At 39.5% G+C, this 17,428-nt stretch overlaps 2 protein-coding genes across 3 annotated transcripts in view; one reads left to right on the forward strand and one right to left on the reverse strand.

The window, feature by feature from the left end:
• Window positions 1-368: 368 nt before the first annotated feature.
• dct (dopachrome tautomerase) lies at window positions 369-5,680 on the forward strand. Its single transcript, XM_015966402.3, has 8 exons — window positions 369-970; window positions 1,046-1,345; window positions 1,749-1,849; window positions 2,707-2,873; window positions 2,948-3,127; window positions 3,200-3,335; window positions 3,805-4,006; window positions 4,070-5,680. The coding sequence occupies exons 1-8, from the start codon at window positions 682-684 to the stop codon at window positions 4,243-4,245; spliced, it is 1,551 nt and encodes a 516-aa protein (XP_015821888.1). The 5' UTR covers window positions 369-681; the 3' UTR covers window positions 4,246-5,680.
• The window catches only part of gpc6b (glypican 6b), a 128,652-nt gene continuing 115,712 nt past the window's right edge, over window positions 4,489-17,428 (reverse strand). For both annotated transcript variants that reach the window (XM_015966401.3, XM_015966400.3), the window contains 3 exons: window positions 11,221-11,357; window positions 10,244-10,419; window positions 4,489-8,664 (listed from right to left, as the gene is read on the reverse strand). In XM_015966401.3, the coding sequence (XP_015821887.1) occupies window positions 8,453-8,664; window positions 10,244-10,419; window positions 11,221-11,357 (525 nt within the window). In that variant the 3' untranslated portion in view covers window positions 4,489-8,452. The remainder of the gene's footprint in view (window positions 8,665-10,243; window positions 10,420-11,220; window positions 11,358-17,428) is intronic.

The raw sequence follows: 17,428 nt of genomic DNA on the forward strand, positions 1-17,428 counted from the left end.
GTAAGTTGTACCAACTGTAGAAATTAATGTAAAGAAATCTGATTTCAGATCATATTATCATTCTAGTTCTAAGATTAACCTCAGGCTCAAAAGTTAACATCAGACTTATGCTGACAAGCTCCAAACACGAGTCCAATCATCTCTGAATTAAAAGGCTCCGGTTAAGCAGATCCATTGAGACGTCACTGCACTGAAAGCATGAGTTTAACAAAGTTTTTTTATATTTATTATGTACAAACTGCAAATGACTCAGCCATAAAAAAAAAAAAACATTTTTCAGTTTCCTTTGGGAACTTTGTGCTTGTGGAATATAATAGCTCATTCAGACAGTTTCTTGGTATGCATCCAAATCTCGCTGCAAATCACAGACCCCGCTGTCAGGTGATCATCACAAGACCAATGGCCTAATCCTCCTAAGCCGTACAAAAGCAGGAACAGACATTAGAGGCGTTCTTAATATGCATGTAACCAGCTGGAACACAACATGATTCGGCTTTAAGTGTTGTTTCCGCAGACATTAACAATATCACTGAATCTAATTTGAAGAATCACGGCAAGGGACCGCAGCTGAGTGGGATTCCACACTTTTTGTGGGGGAACTAATTGACGTATTACATCCGAGGCTTGATCTACACACTGATTTGTCATCACTAACTGGAAGGAACAAACACTTGGAAGAAGATGATGATTGCTCTGGGTCTTGGTTTTTTGTCTCTACTCTTCCGTCTTGACCCAGTAGAGAGTCAGTTTCCTCGCGTTTGCTGCACGGTGGAGGGGATCCTGTCCAAGCAATGCTGCCCTGCTCTGGGATCGGATCCGGCCAACATATGTGGCTCCCTGACAGGGAGAGGAAGCTGTGCCACCGTACGGGTCGACTCCAAACCCTGGGGAGGACCATACAGACTCAGAAATGTGGATGACAGGGAGAGGTGGCCCACTAAATTCTTTAACCAGACCTGCAGATGTACAGGTGGGCTTTTTAAAAACATAATGATAGAAACCCTGTGAGAATTAGGCAAATTAATCAATTTATTGTCCGTTGTAGGTAACTTTGCAGGTTATGACTGTGGCCAGTGTAAGTTTGGTTGGACTGGTCCAAACTGCGACCAGAGAAAATCTCCAGTTGTACGGAAGGACATCCACTCCTTGACTCCTGAGGAGCTTCAGGAATTTCTGAACGTTCTGGATCAGGCTAAGACCACCATCCATCCTGATTACGTCATCGCCACGCAGCACTGGTTAGGCCTGCTGGGACCAAACGGGACCGAGCCACAGTTCGCCAACGTCTCCATCTACGACTTCTTTGTCTGGCAGCATTACTACTCAGTCAGAGACACTCTTCTTGGTAAATATGCTAACCCATTTACCGGCAACCCTAACACATTTACCGAGAATGTGTCGTCTATTTAAATATCTGCAACACAACATAATAATTGAATGGGTAAAGGAGTTTTAAAAATGTCTGAATCAGCTTCAAATTATTCATATTTTATGGAAACTTAACAGAAATGTTTAAATTCTGTATATAAATTCATGTGCTCATTTGCAAAATATAAACTTAAACGTGAAGTTTGAAAGTAATGAAAACAATAACAAAGATTGTAATTCACACTTAAATATTTTGCCACCAAAACTAATTGTTTTAATGAGAACTCAATCAAATGTTTAAAAAAATTCATATTTTTTATGAATTCTTCTTTATCATTAATGCATTTCTGAGCCTAATGCACTGTTTATGTTAATTGCAGGTCCGGGTCGTCCATTTAAAGCCATAGATTTCTCCCACAAAGGTCCGGCATTCATTACCTGGCACAGGTACCACCTTCTGAGCCTTGAAAGAGAGCTTCAGGTATACGATCAAAAGTTTTTCTTTCAATGTTTATCTTTTTTTTTCTTGTGAGGAGAAAAACAATGTTGGCATGGAGGGAATTCAACGTTTTCAGTTGGATGCTGCAGCTATATGTTACTTATGCTCACCGGCGAGTGTTGCTGTGCAGAAATGTTTGATATTTTGGACATTTTTCAAATGTTCACTTACATAAAATTTATTTATTGGTTCTCATGATTTGATTAATATATTTGTGGTTACATTTTTTCAAGTCTCATAGTGTAGTTCAATGAATTTTATAATTACTGCTTTTATATATTTTTAAATATCTTAATATATTAAATTTCTTGTTTAGATCAATGTTGGCTTCAGATTTGTAAATCTGCAGACTTTTGAGCACCAACTGAAAAGAAAACTATGACCATTTAGAAATGTGTGTTTATTGCAGCACAACCATATGAAAAAAAAATCTATATAATGCTGTTTTAATGGGTTCCTGGAAGCAGAAAAGACACATATACAGATGTGGCTGTGCAAACACGCACCATGCTCAACACATTTTTAAGTAATCTAAGAAAAGCCTGGAGGTTTGTTTCTCTTTCCAACTTGGTTTTCCAGCAACTAACCTAAAACTGTGTGCAGACAAACCAAAACTCACCATTTTGAATAAAATTGTGCACAAATAAACAAAATAGTAGTAAAGCGTTTGGTACAAGTCAACTAAAAAAATTACATTTGATCATCAGACTGTGATTTAAGATTTTAATAATATCTAATGTGCTCTGGATTAACAGACTCATTGCAGAGATGATTACTTATCAACTTTTAGTTTTACATTCATACGAGCTAGCTTTCATTTGTCCGTCTTTTTCCCGCAGAGACTGACAGGCAATGAAAACTTTGCGATCCCCTACTGGAACTTTGCAACGGGGCAGAGTGAGTGTGACGTTTGCACAGATTCTCTCCTGGGGGGTCGAAACCCAGACAACCCCTCCCTCATCAGTAACCAGTCCAGATTCTCCAGATGGGGGGTGATCTGCAACAGGTAAACAGATCAAGTTAAACATCTGAAGCATCAATTTTTTGGTTTACAGGAGTGTTTTTTTTTTCTTCCTTCAGCTTGGATGACTACAACCGCCTGGTGACTCTTTGCAACGGCACAAATGAGGGTTTGATCCAGAGAGGCGTGATGGAGAGAGCCAACACATCTCTGCCCACCATGACTGACGTCAGAAGCTGTCTAGGAATCCGAGACTTTGACAGTCCTCCTTACTTCACCAACTCTTCCTTTAGCTTCAGGTGCGACTTGTGACCGATGGAACCAATTTACTCAAACTAAAAAGCTTACTATGTGCACTTTTCTCTTTACAGAAATGCTCTTGAGGGCTATGAGAAGCCAGATGGGGAGCTGGACGATACCGTCAACAACCTTCACAACTTGGTCCACTCTTTGCTCAACGGAACCAGCAGCTTGTCTCACTCTGCAGCCAACGATCCTATCTTCCTGGTCTGAATTCAGCCGCCTTCTTTACTCTGAAATCACAATATAATAATAATGCTCTTGTCTTAAAGACCAAGTTCACTGAGAATTTGTTTTTCAATCTTGCGACAGAGGATGTTGTCGATTTAGCATCCAGGAGAGAGCAGAGGACGTCTAAGCTAGTAGAACCTAACCATTAGCATTAGCAACTTCACAACATGCCTGAACTCCTCCAGGCTTGTGTTATTTGTGGAGATTAAACATCAACGTTGTAAGTCAGTGGTTAACCAATCAGACGCGAAATGTCCTGATATCAGGAAAGAAGAGTCCCAAACTTGCTCTTATCTGCTCTCCTCTCCTCTGGCTAACTTCTACTTAATGAAACAGGAGCGCCAGAGCTTTCCCCCCACAGAGATTGACCCATTAGGTGTTCATTTAATCTAGAGACCACTGCAGATGTTGATCAAAACGAGTGAACTTGGCCTGTAACTTCCAGGTGCTCCATGCATTCACGGATGCCATTTTTGACGAGTGGATGCGTAGATTCGTTCCATCCAACTCCACCTTCCCAGATGAAATGGCTCCCATTGGACACAACAGGGACTACAACATGGTTCCCTTCTTCCCTCCCATCACCAACGAGGAGATTTATGTCACGTCAGATCAACTTGGATACTCCTATGCCATTTCCCTGGATGGTGAGTGAAAACAGTACAGTAATTTTGTTCGTTCGTGATTTACTCTGTATTTTTTCTCCCCAGATGCAGATGGAGGCTCACCTGCATTCGTCCTGGGCTCCACATTAGGAGGCGTCTTCGTCGGTCTCCTGGTGCTTCTCCTCATTTTAGTGCTCTACTTGCGTCAGCGGAGAAACAAAGGCTTTGAACCTCTGATAAAAGCAGATTTCACCAACAGGAAGTACACAGAGGAAGCCTAGCTGTTCCTGGAAAGCACTTCAAACTGACCTCAGTGTGATGGAGACTTCCGTCTACATCTTAGGATCGAGAAAATTCTCGACAGCCAGTAAGGAATTCCAATTACATGACAGAACAAACGTTTGAATAATTTACCTGAGATTTTTGTACGACAAAAGATTCTTTTCACAAAAATGTTACCTTATGTTTAATCTTTATCACTATTATGTGTCTTTTTCAAACTCCTCACAAACAGAAGTCTATTGAAAAGTTTTGAATAACAATTTATTTCCAAGAACAGTAACAAAACATGAATGCAATCATCGTAATTGCACCGAAAAAACAGTAAGGCATATATTGAGTCCACAAACTCATCCGACTTTAAGTTTGCAATCACTTCCAAAAAACCAGTTTAGATTTGATACAACAATGTTTTTTTCAAACATTTTATTGCAAAAATATTAAAAGTTTAATGATACAAAACATAAAAAGGGCATCCTGTGAGGTCAATAGTCATAATAAAGAATCATTTTCAGTGAAATATGTGTTTGCTCAGTATTTTTTGTTTTTGTTCTTGCAGTTTGGATGTAAATGCATTTAATAAAAGAAAAGCTGAACAAATGACATAATACAGGCTAATTGTGTGGCTGTGAAAGCTTAGCTGACCAGGGAGTTACAAACCTGACGGGCTCTCAGAGAACAGTGAATGTACATAGTACAGGCGCTCCTCAGCAGTGCCAGGCCACTCACACTCTCTGTAAGTGCGCTCTACTGAAGCATTCAGCCCTGTCCAGTCCCCACAGATTCTCATTTCACAGGTGAATGTGGTCGGCTTCAAGCCCGTCTGTGCTGCAGACATAACCATTCAAGCTTTCCAGATAAATTCAGGGACTCTTTCTTAGCATTTCCACCAACCAATACATGTGCTGGTTCCTGCTGTCTCCAAAAAATACCCCCACCCCCCCTAAAACAACCAAAATGCATTTATTCTTTTTTAAAATGTTATTTTAACATGACTTAATACTGTTAAAGTTTATTCAAACAGATAGTTTAGGCATTTTAACGTTGGTTTCTGTGGAAAAGTGACAAACTATTAATATTTTACCTGCTTTAGATAGCTCCAAGAATAGCCTGAGTTTAATTCAAGCCAACAGCTAGCCCCAGCAGGCCTAGCTCTCTTGTAAGTGCCTCCCAAATGTCATGATATTTTTTTTATGCCGCTATGAATTCTGGATTCTTATTTAACTTTCTGGTGATTTTTAGCATTAATTAGCAGCCTAGCTAACTATGTGTAGCACCCAAAATGTGGCCGTTGGGTCCTGATAATGATATAAATGAAGGATTTTAACACTGGACTGAACCAATTGAAAATTTTAAGAGGTGAATTTTAAATGTAAGGACTGAAAATGAAATAAATAAACTAATAAATAAAGTTTTGCTCTTCTACTTCACAAAAAAGGTGTCGTTTTTCCACTAGTCCTGTTTTTCAGGCACTCACGGAAGCAACCTGGACACTTAGTAAAGATTTCTGCTAAGTCATGTTCTATGAAACCTTTGAGAACATTTTAATTTGTCTGGGTAAAAATAAAACGATCTCTCCAACTGATGTCAGTCAACGCGGCCTATCAACAGAAACATATAGGGTATGTGTGTGAATCATCGGTGTGAATGGGTGAATGATACACTGTATAGTATAGCGCGTTGGAGTTCTTACTCTGAGAGGCACTATACAAGTGCGGGTCATTTATCATAAAACGTATATCACCTTTCCACAAAAAAGCTAAAGAGCTGAACCTCGAGATACATTTTTCCCCCGAAACTTAAGGACTATTTTCCCGAACCTTCATGGTACGCATGTGTTACTTTTTACCAAGCTGGCCAGAAAGGACAACTTTTAGAGCAGGGACCAACCCAATACATGAACTAGGGTATAGGGAGCCTAAGTCACACCCATCTACTTCCAGACCATGGGGCCCTGGGATAACAAAAAAAAAAACAAATGCAAGTCAATGGGGCTATTTTCTAATTGCGCATGTTATGTGCCATGGATTTCACATATGATGTCCGTGAATTTTAAATATGCATTTTGATACCAAGAACGCACTTAATTTCAAATGGGGGAAACGTTATTTTAGGTTTTGTGAGAAAACACGTCCAGGACTACAAATGCGCATCACGAAAGTGACATCATCGAACCAGACACGGAGAAAAGCAGAGGGAAAATGGCTGTAAGTTTAGCAAACTTAAAATCCTTCCTTCAGGAGGGAAAACCACCATAAATCTGACCATGTGGTAAGTAGTAGCTACGCTAGAGGAGAAGAGATTCTGTGGTGACGTCATATATGCGGCGTGTCGATATGCTAATTACAAACTTTTACAAGCTGATAAATCTCAAAGTACATGACAGGTATGGTCGAAACACCCATCATTAGTTTTCATTTAAATTGCAGTACAGCATATGTGTGATCCAGGGTCTAAGGCAAAGCAGATTAGAAAATAGCTCTTTTAGCCCCGTTGACTTACATTCATTTTTTCGTTCTTCCGGGAACCCATGAGCCGACCGGAAAGGGAGGAGACTTAGTTGACAGGCGGGACCGGTTGTTGCCTTAAGCTGACTGGTTGTAACTCAGTAGGAAGTGACATCAGCAGACATTGCCAAACAACTGGTATTTGTAAAATTGGAAGAGTGGCTGGCGAAGCAAAATAAAAGGATAATAAAATAAGTAGCGTTAAAGCTGCTACCAATTTGCTCTTTCTAAACTCAGAACAATGAAAAATGTGGCTGAAATTCCTCCACGATGTCGTAATTCATGCCACTTTCTGACAGAGTGCCGTGATTTATGACGCTTCCGCTGGTCATTAACGCTGCTTTTTACGTCACACAGCCACTCTCCCCATCCCGAGTGATTTAAATTACACCATACTTTGACAGAATAAGACTTTTAAAATATTATTAATGTCCTGGACACATTTTGACGCAGATCGGTGATGTCGGTCTCTGCTGAAACCTTTGCGATATGCTGACGTTTTAGCAAAGTCCTGAAAGGGGTGTTCTTATCTGGCCTTCCACCCTTCCAGAAACTTACTGTAGTGGCTGTGACTGAGTTAGCAAAATTCAGTTTTTATGTCTTTTTTCTGTAGTTATGAAATGAATAATAGAGATTCTGAGGACGCAGCACAAACAATATAAGCCCCAAATTATAAATAAGTTTACAGCAGCTCAGAACTGTGTTGAATACATAAGCTCTTATAGTGCAATGTTCATTTACCAATAACATTCAGAACAAAATCTCCACTGTCCAAAGCAGGCTGAGTGGACCACTCCTCTGGGTGTTAAATACTGATGTAATCCCTACTAATCTAGCCCCGTCTGATTCATAAACAGCTAAATAATCATACATCGGCTGCACTCTGCTTAGTACAAAAAAATATTTTAACGACTCTGTCCAGATTCTGCTGAAGCTCAGCTACAAAAACTAGTGTGATATGAGGATATTTTGCAGATATTGGATTTGTTGCAAGGCAAATGAGGATATAGAACTCATGTAGTGAGTTTTAGCTCAAGGCCACTCTTGAACAGGCTGTGTAGATTCTTGAGAATGGAGTAGTGCACCCATAATCTTACAAACCATGAGTGACTGTGGTGAATGCACAAAAATGCCTTCTATCTAATAAAAAAGAAATGTTGATGGACTGCTTCTTTTCACAAAATGATCGCATTTAATTTCACGATGGAGCAGCAAGAATTCTCTATTTTCTCTATCAGTGTGGCGTTTAGATGATGATCATGTCCTTTCAAATATATTAATAAACACTTTTAAGCTCATTTGACCTATTTAAGGTGCATCAACAACCACATTTTCAATATTTTTCAGACAAAAACCTTTTCCATAGAAAAAAGAGAAAACAATCAAAGTGCATATTATAATTTTCCACATGTTCATACTTGCCACATGTGCAATATAAATGTGTTTATTTTTGAATCTCTGAAGCAGAGTTTGTTGGATCAGCATCAGCGTTAGACGTTGAAATGATGCCATGAATGATCAAGTCTAGAAATGGCACTGCATGATCTTTGGGAACATGGGGAAATCATGGTGGATGACCACTCTCTCTGTCTCTGTTAGCATCAGGGCTGTCGGCTTGACACGGGCTTCGATCTGCTTGAATAGAAAAATAAGAGAAGAGGAAGGAAACCCTGCTGTCCGTTCTCTGCCGATTGCTCCAGTATTATCTCCATTGTCGGTGCAGCATTAGGGCTAAGAGGGCCAGCAGGGTTGGCAGGGCTACAGAGGGTGCACAAAGAGGGGCTGAGTCCTGGACGGGCCCGGACCGGTCGGCTTTCATCACCACCACCGGGGCTTTAGTTGCAGTAGTGTACATGTCTGTGGTGCAGGCCTCTGTGCAGCCGCTTCCACTGCCGGAGCCACTGCCTTCATCGCCTGCAAAAGGCCAAGAGAGAACTCACAAGTTACGTTATGTCAGACAATAATAGCAATGCAACAGCTCCAACGATTATACAAAACCTTTTCATATTAAGAATATACATAGGGAATAAAAAATTATATTATTGTCTGAAAATGTGTTTCAAGGTGATAAATATATGTGGACAAAATTGTTGGTTCCCTTTGGTCAATGAAAGGAAAAACCTACAATGGTGACATAAATAACTTGAATCTGACAAAAGTAATAATACATAAAAATGTGATAACGTTTAACCAATGAAAGGCAGACATTTTCAACCACGCTTCAATGGAATTATTTACAAAAATTAAATAATGGAACAGGTCTGGAGGAAAATGATGGTAACCCTAGAAAAGACTGAAAATGTCATGAACAAAGGGACATGTTGATTCAAGGTGTGTTCACTAATTAGCATCACAGGTGTCTACACTATTGTAATCAGTCAGTGGGCCTATATACAGGAATCCAGGTAGTCACTGTGTTGTTTGGTGAAATGGTGTGTACCACACTCAGCATGGAGCAGAGGAATACAATTATGATAAAAGTATAATTGTTTAATATTTGATTATAAACTGCATCCCTTATTAACTAGTTATTTATCAGGGTGATTTTATTGTAAAGCTTCACATGTTAAAAGCAGCCAGTCATTTTTTTCACCAAGGATTAATTAATTTTTTTTGCAATCAAATAACAAAAACAAATTTTGAAACTTTTATTTTATATAAATAAAATGCAAATTTATCCCATTTTCACTTTGTTGCCAGAAGGTGGCAGAATATTCAACATTACACACCAGTTTATGTTGAGAAAAATGTTCCAAAAATCAAATAAAACATAAAATTAAAAACAGAGCCAGGAACAAAGGTTTGATTTATGGTTAAATGTGCTTTTTTCATAGATACAGTCTACTGTATTCAGATACTGAAAATGTAAAATACATTTATAAAGTTTTTTTTTAATGAAATTGCTATATGTAACTATAGCAACTACTACAAAATTATTTGGAGGTGCAAACACAAAAATAGAGATGTCTGCGGACCACACTTTGTAATGATATTTAAAAAAATGATCACTTGATGGACTTACAGATTCATCACTAATTATGGGTATATTTCTTGCAATAATATTTCAAAATATTCTTTCAAATTACCAAAAAGGTCTAACGGGTTATAAAAACAATCATTTCAAGTTTACTAACTGTCAATTTTAGTTACATTTTTAATTTCACATAATAAATACAAATTTTAAAGCAAATTTAAAATCTACGCAAATAGTTGTTGTTTAAAACCCAAGAGAACTTTTCTCCTACTAAATAAATATATGTGAGAGTCATTATTTATTTACCACCAGATTTCTTTAATGAAATTAAATTTATCACATATTCCTTATAATAATTACTTTGTAGAAAACACAAGCACAATGAATTGCTTTACATTACTGTCAAACTGCATTATGGGTAGCTTAAAACGTAATTATGGATCACTGAAAACATTTCCTGGCTTATTTAAAGTTAGAAAAAAGTTGTATTCTGCCTCATTTGTGCATAAAGAAGCTTACTTGAGTCTTGAAAGGAGATGTCGTTGCCGTTGTAGGCGTTTTTCAGCTTGTTGGTCATCACCCGCAGAGCCATAATCTGCTGACGGATGACTGTGTCTGGACGCGTGATGTCCACAACAACCTCTGGGTTATTCACCTGGTTGGTCAGGCCGTCCTTCAGGACTTCAGGAAAATACCTCGATTTCAAACAGGATGCATTAAAATCAAACGATACATCCCTCCAGGAAGGATTTAGATGATGATTAACTCATCGCTCAAATAATGCGTCTAATTTGTGTGTGTGTGTGTGTGTGTGTGTGTGTGTATATATATATATATATATATATATATATATATGTATATGGTAATGCTCTTTAAGGGCACAGTCGGGTTTGCTAACTCACGTTTTGACCCTGTTTTAATGCACTGACATACTTTTTTTTAAGTATTTCTCTGGAGTATTCATGTCAGCTGCTTGTGCTCCAGTGTGATAAATAAGCCACAAGCCATCATGTGAGGCCATTCCACAACTCATTTGACACAAAAGCATTTGTTTTCTCATAATCTCCTCTGCAGCTCAGAAAATCTAGGCAACAGGTTTCATTTGTCCTTGACTCAGGACACAGAATAAAGCGCCATTTGCTACAAGCACAACCAATTTCTGTTCATGTACAGAACTTAAAATACACATGTTGACAATCCTTTGAGAGTAATGGATGCTTTCAAATACCAGTGAAATGGGAAAACAAAGCATTCTGCACTGGAGCAACGGAAGAATAAATAAGACTTCCTGGTTTCAGCTGGAATGAGTCACAGTAAAAAAATGCCGAGCTCATGAACAGTGGAGTTTCAACTAGTAAAAACAAACAAGCTGACTCTTAATACCAGGATCAGACTGCTTAATGTCAGGCACGCTGAGCAGACTTTGGATTTTTAAGTACCCTTTTGTGTTGGCCTGTATCAACCCAGTTTAAACCCCAGGGCAGCGGCACCCTTACCTGCCCTTGGTGTGTCCATTCCAGCACTCCTCCTCGCTGCCGTTTCCAGCCGTCACCCTCTCTTCCACACACATCGCCTCAGGCAAGTTGGACCAAAATTTCTTGCAGAGCTTGAGTTTCTCTTTTATGTCAACAACCTAAACAAAGATGCGAGGATGTAAAAAATAATACATAAATAACTAAAGCCATAATGTGCCTTGTTGGTTTGTCTTATGAGCAGTGGCGCCCCCAGCAAATTGTCATGGAGGGGGTCAGATGGGGTCAGTCAAAATTTTAGGGTGGCACATAAAGTTGGCCCCCGAGGTAACTCTGGAAGAGTTTAAGCTGTAGTTGTGTATCACACTGCTGGCCAACAAATTTTCATGGGTGGTCATAGGACCCCCTTGGCCACCCGTTAGGGGCACCACTGCTCATGATAGAAATTAATCTGCTAATTAATAATATAATTTTAATATTACAAAAGCCTGTGAGGAAAGCAAAATGAATTTAAAAGGTCAGTTTGTGAGTCTGGGAAAATTAGGTTTTATGACATTAAGAGTTCAGAAAAGAGATTTTGTGCTGCAAAAAAATCTTTTAAATATGTTTTTTTCTGACAGAAGAAAAAAAAATCTGAAAAAAAAAGCTGTTCAGTAAATCAACTTAACAACAAGAACCTGCATTTTTTTTATTTATTTTCTTTAACAGCCCTGAGCCTGCATTTGAAAAGTGATCTGGCCACAACAGTGTGAGATTTAATTATTATTTTATGTTCTAAACACAAAGTTCAATAACATATCTAATCAACTGTAGAGGATGCGTTAGCATTTTCCTTTTTTCTTTTCTTTTTTACATTTTATAACTTAGCAATCATTTTAATGCCAAATAAATGACATAAATTATATATTGTAATTATTTTGTTAAATAATGTGCAAACATTGCTAAGAGCTGCGACTCAGAATTAATTTTATTCATGAAAATCATTCCACCCCCCTCCATCTGTTCTTATTGTAGCATGGTATCAATAAGATGATAAAATCCTCTGTATTTGATTGAACCCAGAGAAATCTCAACTCTCAAACTACTCTGATAAAATTTTTCCTCAATCGCCGGATGTTTGCATCAGTAAAAAAGGTAAAACCATGCAGGCTTGCAGCAATAATTTCAGCCTGAATGTCAGACGTAAACGCTCCTTTGCATCCTGGCCATGTGACAAAGTCAGATATCGTTTCCCGACTTAAGCCTGTTGAACTCCAATCTTTCATCAAACACACAGAATTTGACATATTCCACTGAAGCTGAAGGAAAGCGTGATAGCAGCAGGTTGGCCCCATTATCTTTTTCCGTCTGACTTGCTGTTGGCTTACGTGAAATTGTGGTGAACCTGAGCAGAACATGAAAGGTGCTGTACTGACGGTGTGACGCTGCTGTAGGCCCCGACACTGCTTTTGATGTGTTAATCCTGTCACACTGATGCCAAAGCACTTCAGCGGCTCTGATACTGCCCAGAGGGTCAAGGCTGCACTCAATGCAAGAGTTCTGACTGGCAATGTTTGACTTAACCTCAAACATTAACTTTAGCTCCACAAATAAGACATTCACAGTTTCCTCTCAGGATCTAGTGGGTGAAAAGTGGGAATTTAATTGGCGACGGTTCATTTGTTTATTTACTTACTTTTTTGCAATGCAAATATTTGAGCTGCATCGATTAAGCATAGTGGCAGAAAATAGATAAAGTGTTTACTTGTTTAATTTTACACAGACACGGGCAGAAGTAATGTTTTAAACATTCATGAGACAAAGTGAATGAACTTTGATCTTCATGTAGACACATGCAAAGGCATAATCACAGAAGACAAATGCTTTACAAAACCCAACGGGAATAACACGAACATACTTGATTAACTCAAAATAATGCAGACGACTGACGCTGAGAAAATAGATGAGGAGGAGGAGGAAGGCTGAGATTGTTCGCACAATAATAAATATGCCTCTGGGAAAAGACTGCCTCTCGTGTCACTGCAGACCCAATAAATAATGCAACAGCAACAAGCAGCCATGCTGATGCAATAGCGTGCAACGGACACTAGATGGCAATATGACATTGAGAAATGGGACGATGGAGGAATAAAAGAGAGAAAAGAAAAGTAAGAAAATACATGTCCAACCAATTATGTTTGCAAATATTTCTCTTTAACAACAGACTTCAAACCCAAGATGTTTAATATGGATCAGATGCATGAATCAGATAGAAGCTGAGATGAAATGGCACCAATATAAAGTGTATAGAGGATGGAGCAGAGAGGTGAATCCCATTACAATCAGCTACCGTACTGACAGCTCTGACAACCTCATTAAAATCACAACGAAGATCCCGGAAACAACGCCTCCACCTCCTCTCACTCCCAGATATTACACCGCATCTGTTTACACGGATTTCCTAACAAATGACTGCTGTCATGATATGTGATAGCTGTTCTGATTCCAGATGACACCGAAGATGGCTCGAATCTCTAATAAAGAGCTGATGAAGCAGCTGATTCAAGCGATTACTTAAGAATCAAATAAAAAAAATCAGTGTTGTTCACAGTAAACTACCTTAACTGTCCTTCTTGATCCATAGTTGGGGTTTCTGAGTTCTTGGTACAAATGCTCATTCATCGCTAGTCGTTACTTTTCAGGGTTGTCCAACTCCAGCAGTCAATAAAGAGCCTCCTGGACAAGTTTCCAGTCCACCACAGGGACAACATGGGGACATGCAACCACTGACACATGCCCTCACTCCTAAGGTCAATTTAGAGTCACCAATTAGCCCAATGTACATGATTTAGATCTGCAGGAGGAAACTAAAGAGACCCTGGAAACTCATCTGTGCACAGAGAAACTGAAGCAGGAAGACTCAGGACTTTTTTGCTGCAAGACAACAGTGCAACCATCTGTTCCACCGTGCAGCAGTTGAACATTTTACAAATGCATGGCTAAAGGATCTATAACTGTTTAACAACTCTAAGTACTTTTCTGGTAACTCAAGTCTTTGTGCTTCCACTTTCCCAGAATGCTCTGGGGCACATCATACTAGGCCGGTCAGTGCCCCACATCTTTGTCTTTGACCTCACTACTTCACAAAGTCACTTCAGTTTATTTTTTTTATTTATTTATTTTTTTTCAAAGTTATGATATCTCTATATTATTATAATCTTAATTATCTGTGTGACAATAGGCCTATTGCCTATTGTCACTTCAGTTTATTAAGGCTTGCTGCCATCTGTTTATGCACAGCTCTGTTAAGATCCAAACAATAGTTCAGTCAGGTTGAAGTGTGTACCTTTACTGAGTACATAGAACTCTGACTTATTTCTATCAGTCATACTATTGGGCATTTGTCTTGGGCAAGACACCTAACCCATCTTGTCTGCTGGTGGTGGTCTGAAGGCCTCGCCTCTGTCAGTGCACCCCGGAGCAGCTATGACTACATCGTAGCTCATCATCCCCATCGTGTGAAAGGGTGGATGACTGATTGTGTTGTGAAGTGCCTTGGGGGGTTGTAGAACCCCTATTGTAGATTTGGTACGTTGTTTTGGGGCGATAGTCATGTTAAACACCTTGATTGTCTTTCTGACTGATAGCTTATCTTTGCTCAAAGGAGTTCAGAAGGTCGAAGGCCAAGCCCTAACAGCTGATATAAGGTGTACCCGACTTCAAATGTCGCTGGAGACATGCACCAACCCAACCCAGCGTATTTGACCATGTACGTTTCACACATTGGTGCATCCTTTTATGATTGTTCTTTGCATGGGATCAGATCAAAATAGCTAAATAATGCAATACCACTTGTTTTTGCAAAGGCAATTTTATTTAAACAAACACGAAATCCTAAAAATCAATGGGGGCTTTTCCAATTTTGAAGCAAAGCTCCAGGATGTACTACCTCAGCCACATTTTCCCTTTTTTTCATGCCTCCCGTCACAAACCATAAATACTTTCATTGTGCTTTTTTCTTATTGCGTATGCCATTGCTCTGGCTGGCCTCCTCTCCGTTTGCTTTTTCTGTAAGCACAAAAGGAAAAGTGAATCTGACCCATGAACCCGAAGGACAACTCCACTTTAAGAGTGAATTGTGAAACCTTGGAACCTCGATGAGTGTATTGTAAGTCTCCCCTATACAGTTTTCTTCTCCCTTGTGCACTACAGCTTCCTAGTTATTCCTATTCCTAGTCTGTCCCTTGAGCGACAGACAGGAGCAGTTTTATTCTAATGGCACCGAACCACACAGGACAATTAAAGCACTGAACAACTCTGAAAAAAAGCGTTGCGTTCAAACACGACGCATGCAGATGAACGCATTTGGATCCAAACACAGCCTCACCTTTAAACTCGCTTTTAACGCCACCGGTGAAATCCACCCAAACAACCTGCAGATAATTATATAATTGAGCGTTTACTCGCCTAAATGGACAAGGACGTGCTTACAGAGAATATTTATTTCTTGTGAGCCTTTCAGACACTGATGGGAAGCTTTGAGTTTTTACAAAAGTTACAGGGATACTAAGCAGTTTTGCTTGCTTTTAGCACCCTCTAGTGTCTGTTATTAATTATCTGTGGTCAAAACAAGTTACACCTCACTCTGCACTTGTCTTTTAACAACTTAATCTGACTGCTGAAATGTGTCCTCAGCTTTCATTAACTTCTAGAGGAGTGAATCATCACTAAATTAAACAAATCAGCTGTGTTCGTGATTTTAAACATGCAGGAAACGTGCTGGAAGCAGACTGCAGCGCCAGGTAAGTAAGCAGAACCTTTTCTAAGTACACAGGTGGTGACCCGGCACTCTGAAGTTGCAAATATGGTAATCTGGCCACAGAAGGCAGTGGGGTCTGAGTGATTTTTCATTAACCCTGTAAAGCACATATGTCAGAGTCAAGGTCCGCGGGCCAGATGCGGCCCGCGGAGCATTTTTAAGTGGCCCGCGAGATAAATATCAAAAATATATTAAAACTGGCCCGCTGGCCGATTTTTCCGCAAATACTACAACTCCCATGATGCTTTGCGGCACCAGCGCGGAGCAGACGCGCCCCTTCCTTTGTGTTTTTTCAGCGCCGAGGCAGTCAGAGGTAGTTGGGTGTCTGCAGCTCCGCTGTCTCAGACAAACTACACTCCTCTCACTCAGCGCCGAGTTCACTCAGCTGTTTTCTGACATTGAAGCCCAGAAACGGAGATTCTAGCCGCTCAGTAATGTGTTCACGACTGAGAGAGAAAGTTTTCAAACTAACTTCCAGACAGAGCTGATATAACTCCAGCGAGCAGCGACACGCTCAAACCAGCACGACTCTGTGGCTGCTGTCGTGTTTCCTCCCCGACACACAACAACGTGGTCAAGCTGCTCAGACATGTTCAGCAGCACAAACCTATGTGAGCACCTGTTGTCATCTAATGTTGTCATTATTATGATGAAGATGAACAAAACAACAGGAGTCTCCTCTTCAGCTCAGATCAACTCCATGATGCAGGTATCTGGGTGGAACAGGTGAGCATCACAGTAAACCAGTGGAGCAAACTGAGCTTTAAATATGTTGGTTTTCTGCTTGTTTTCTGCTCCAAAACATGAAAGTTAACAGGTGAGATGTTGCATTTTCATTTAAGACAAAATGATATTTTTATTTTGTTGTTGGCCCGTGAGAAAAGATTTAACCTACAGTAAACAGGAAGTGGAAAGGCTGCAGATAGATGAACAGAATAGAAAATCCCTTTATTGTTCCTCAGTGGGGAAAGCTAGACGTCACAGCAGCGATGACACGTATTACAGGAGAAAAAAGGAGAATAAAAAATAAGAAAAATGAATAAACAAGAAAACATAAATCCTGAATAGATTTTAAAAATGTTGATTATACCACAAGTAATGAATACCACTGATGCCTTTTATTTAAAACTGACTTGCTCGTGTGTCATTTGGTTATTCCACATTCAGTGTTAATGCAGAAATAAGTTTGTTTCCAAATTTAAAGGTTCAAAATTGCATACATGTTGATAAAGAAAACGTGCAAATTTACCGTCACTTTTTCAAAAAATATTAAGTTTGGCCCTCGACTCCGTCCCAGAGTTTCATTTTGGCCCCTTGTGAGTTTGAGTTTGACACCCCTGCTGTAAAGGGTCACTTTAGCACAAACTGGCTCAGGAAAATGATTTAAAAATATGAAAAAGTTGCAAAGTTTCCCTTTAACAGTCTGTTGTCTTT

The sequence above is a fragment of the Nothobranchius furzeri genome, chromosome 14 (assembly GCF_043380555.1).
Source record: "Nothobranchius furzeri strain GRZ-AD chromosome 14, NfurGRZ-RIMD1, whole genome shotgun sequence".
Taxonomy (NCBI): Eukaryota; Metazoa; Chordata; class Actinopteri; order Cyprinodontiformes; family Nothobranchiidae; genus Nothobranchius; species Nothobranchius furzeri.

Bases quoted from the DNA above. Each gene is read 5' to 3' on its own strand.
- dct (XM_015966402.3), top strand. From the start codon at position 682: ATGATGATTGCTCTGGGTCTTGGTTTTTTGTCTCTACTCTTCCGTCTT. The intron at 971-1,045 runs GTGGGCTTTTTA...TGTCCGTTGTAG, and splicing joins CCAGACCTGCAGATGTACAG to GTAACTTTGCAGGTTATGAC. The intron at 4,007-4,069 runs GTGAGTGAAAAC...TTTTCTCCCCAG, and splicing joins CTATGCCATTTCCCTGGATG to ATGCAGATGGAGGCTCACCT.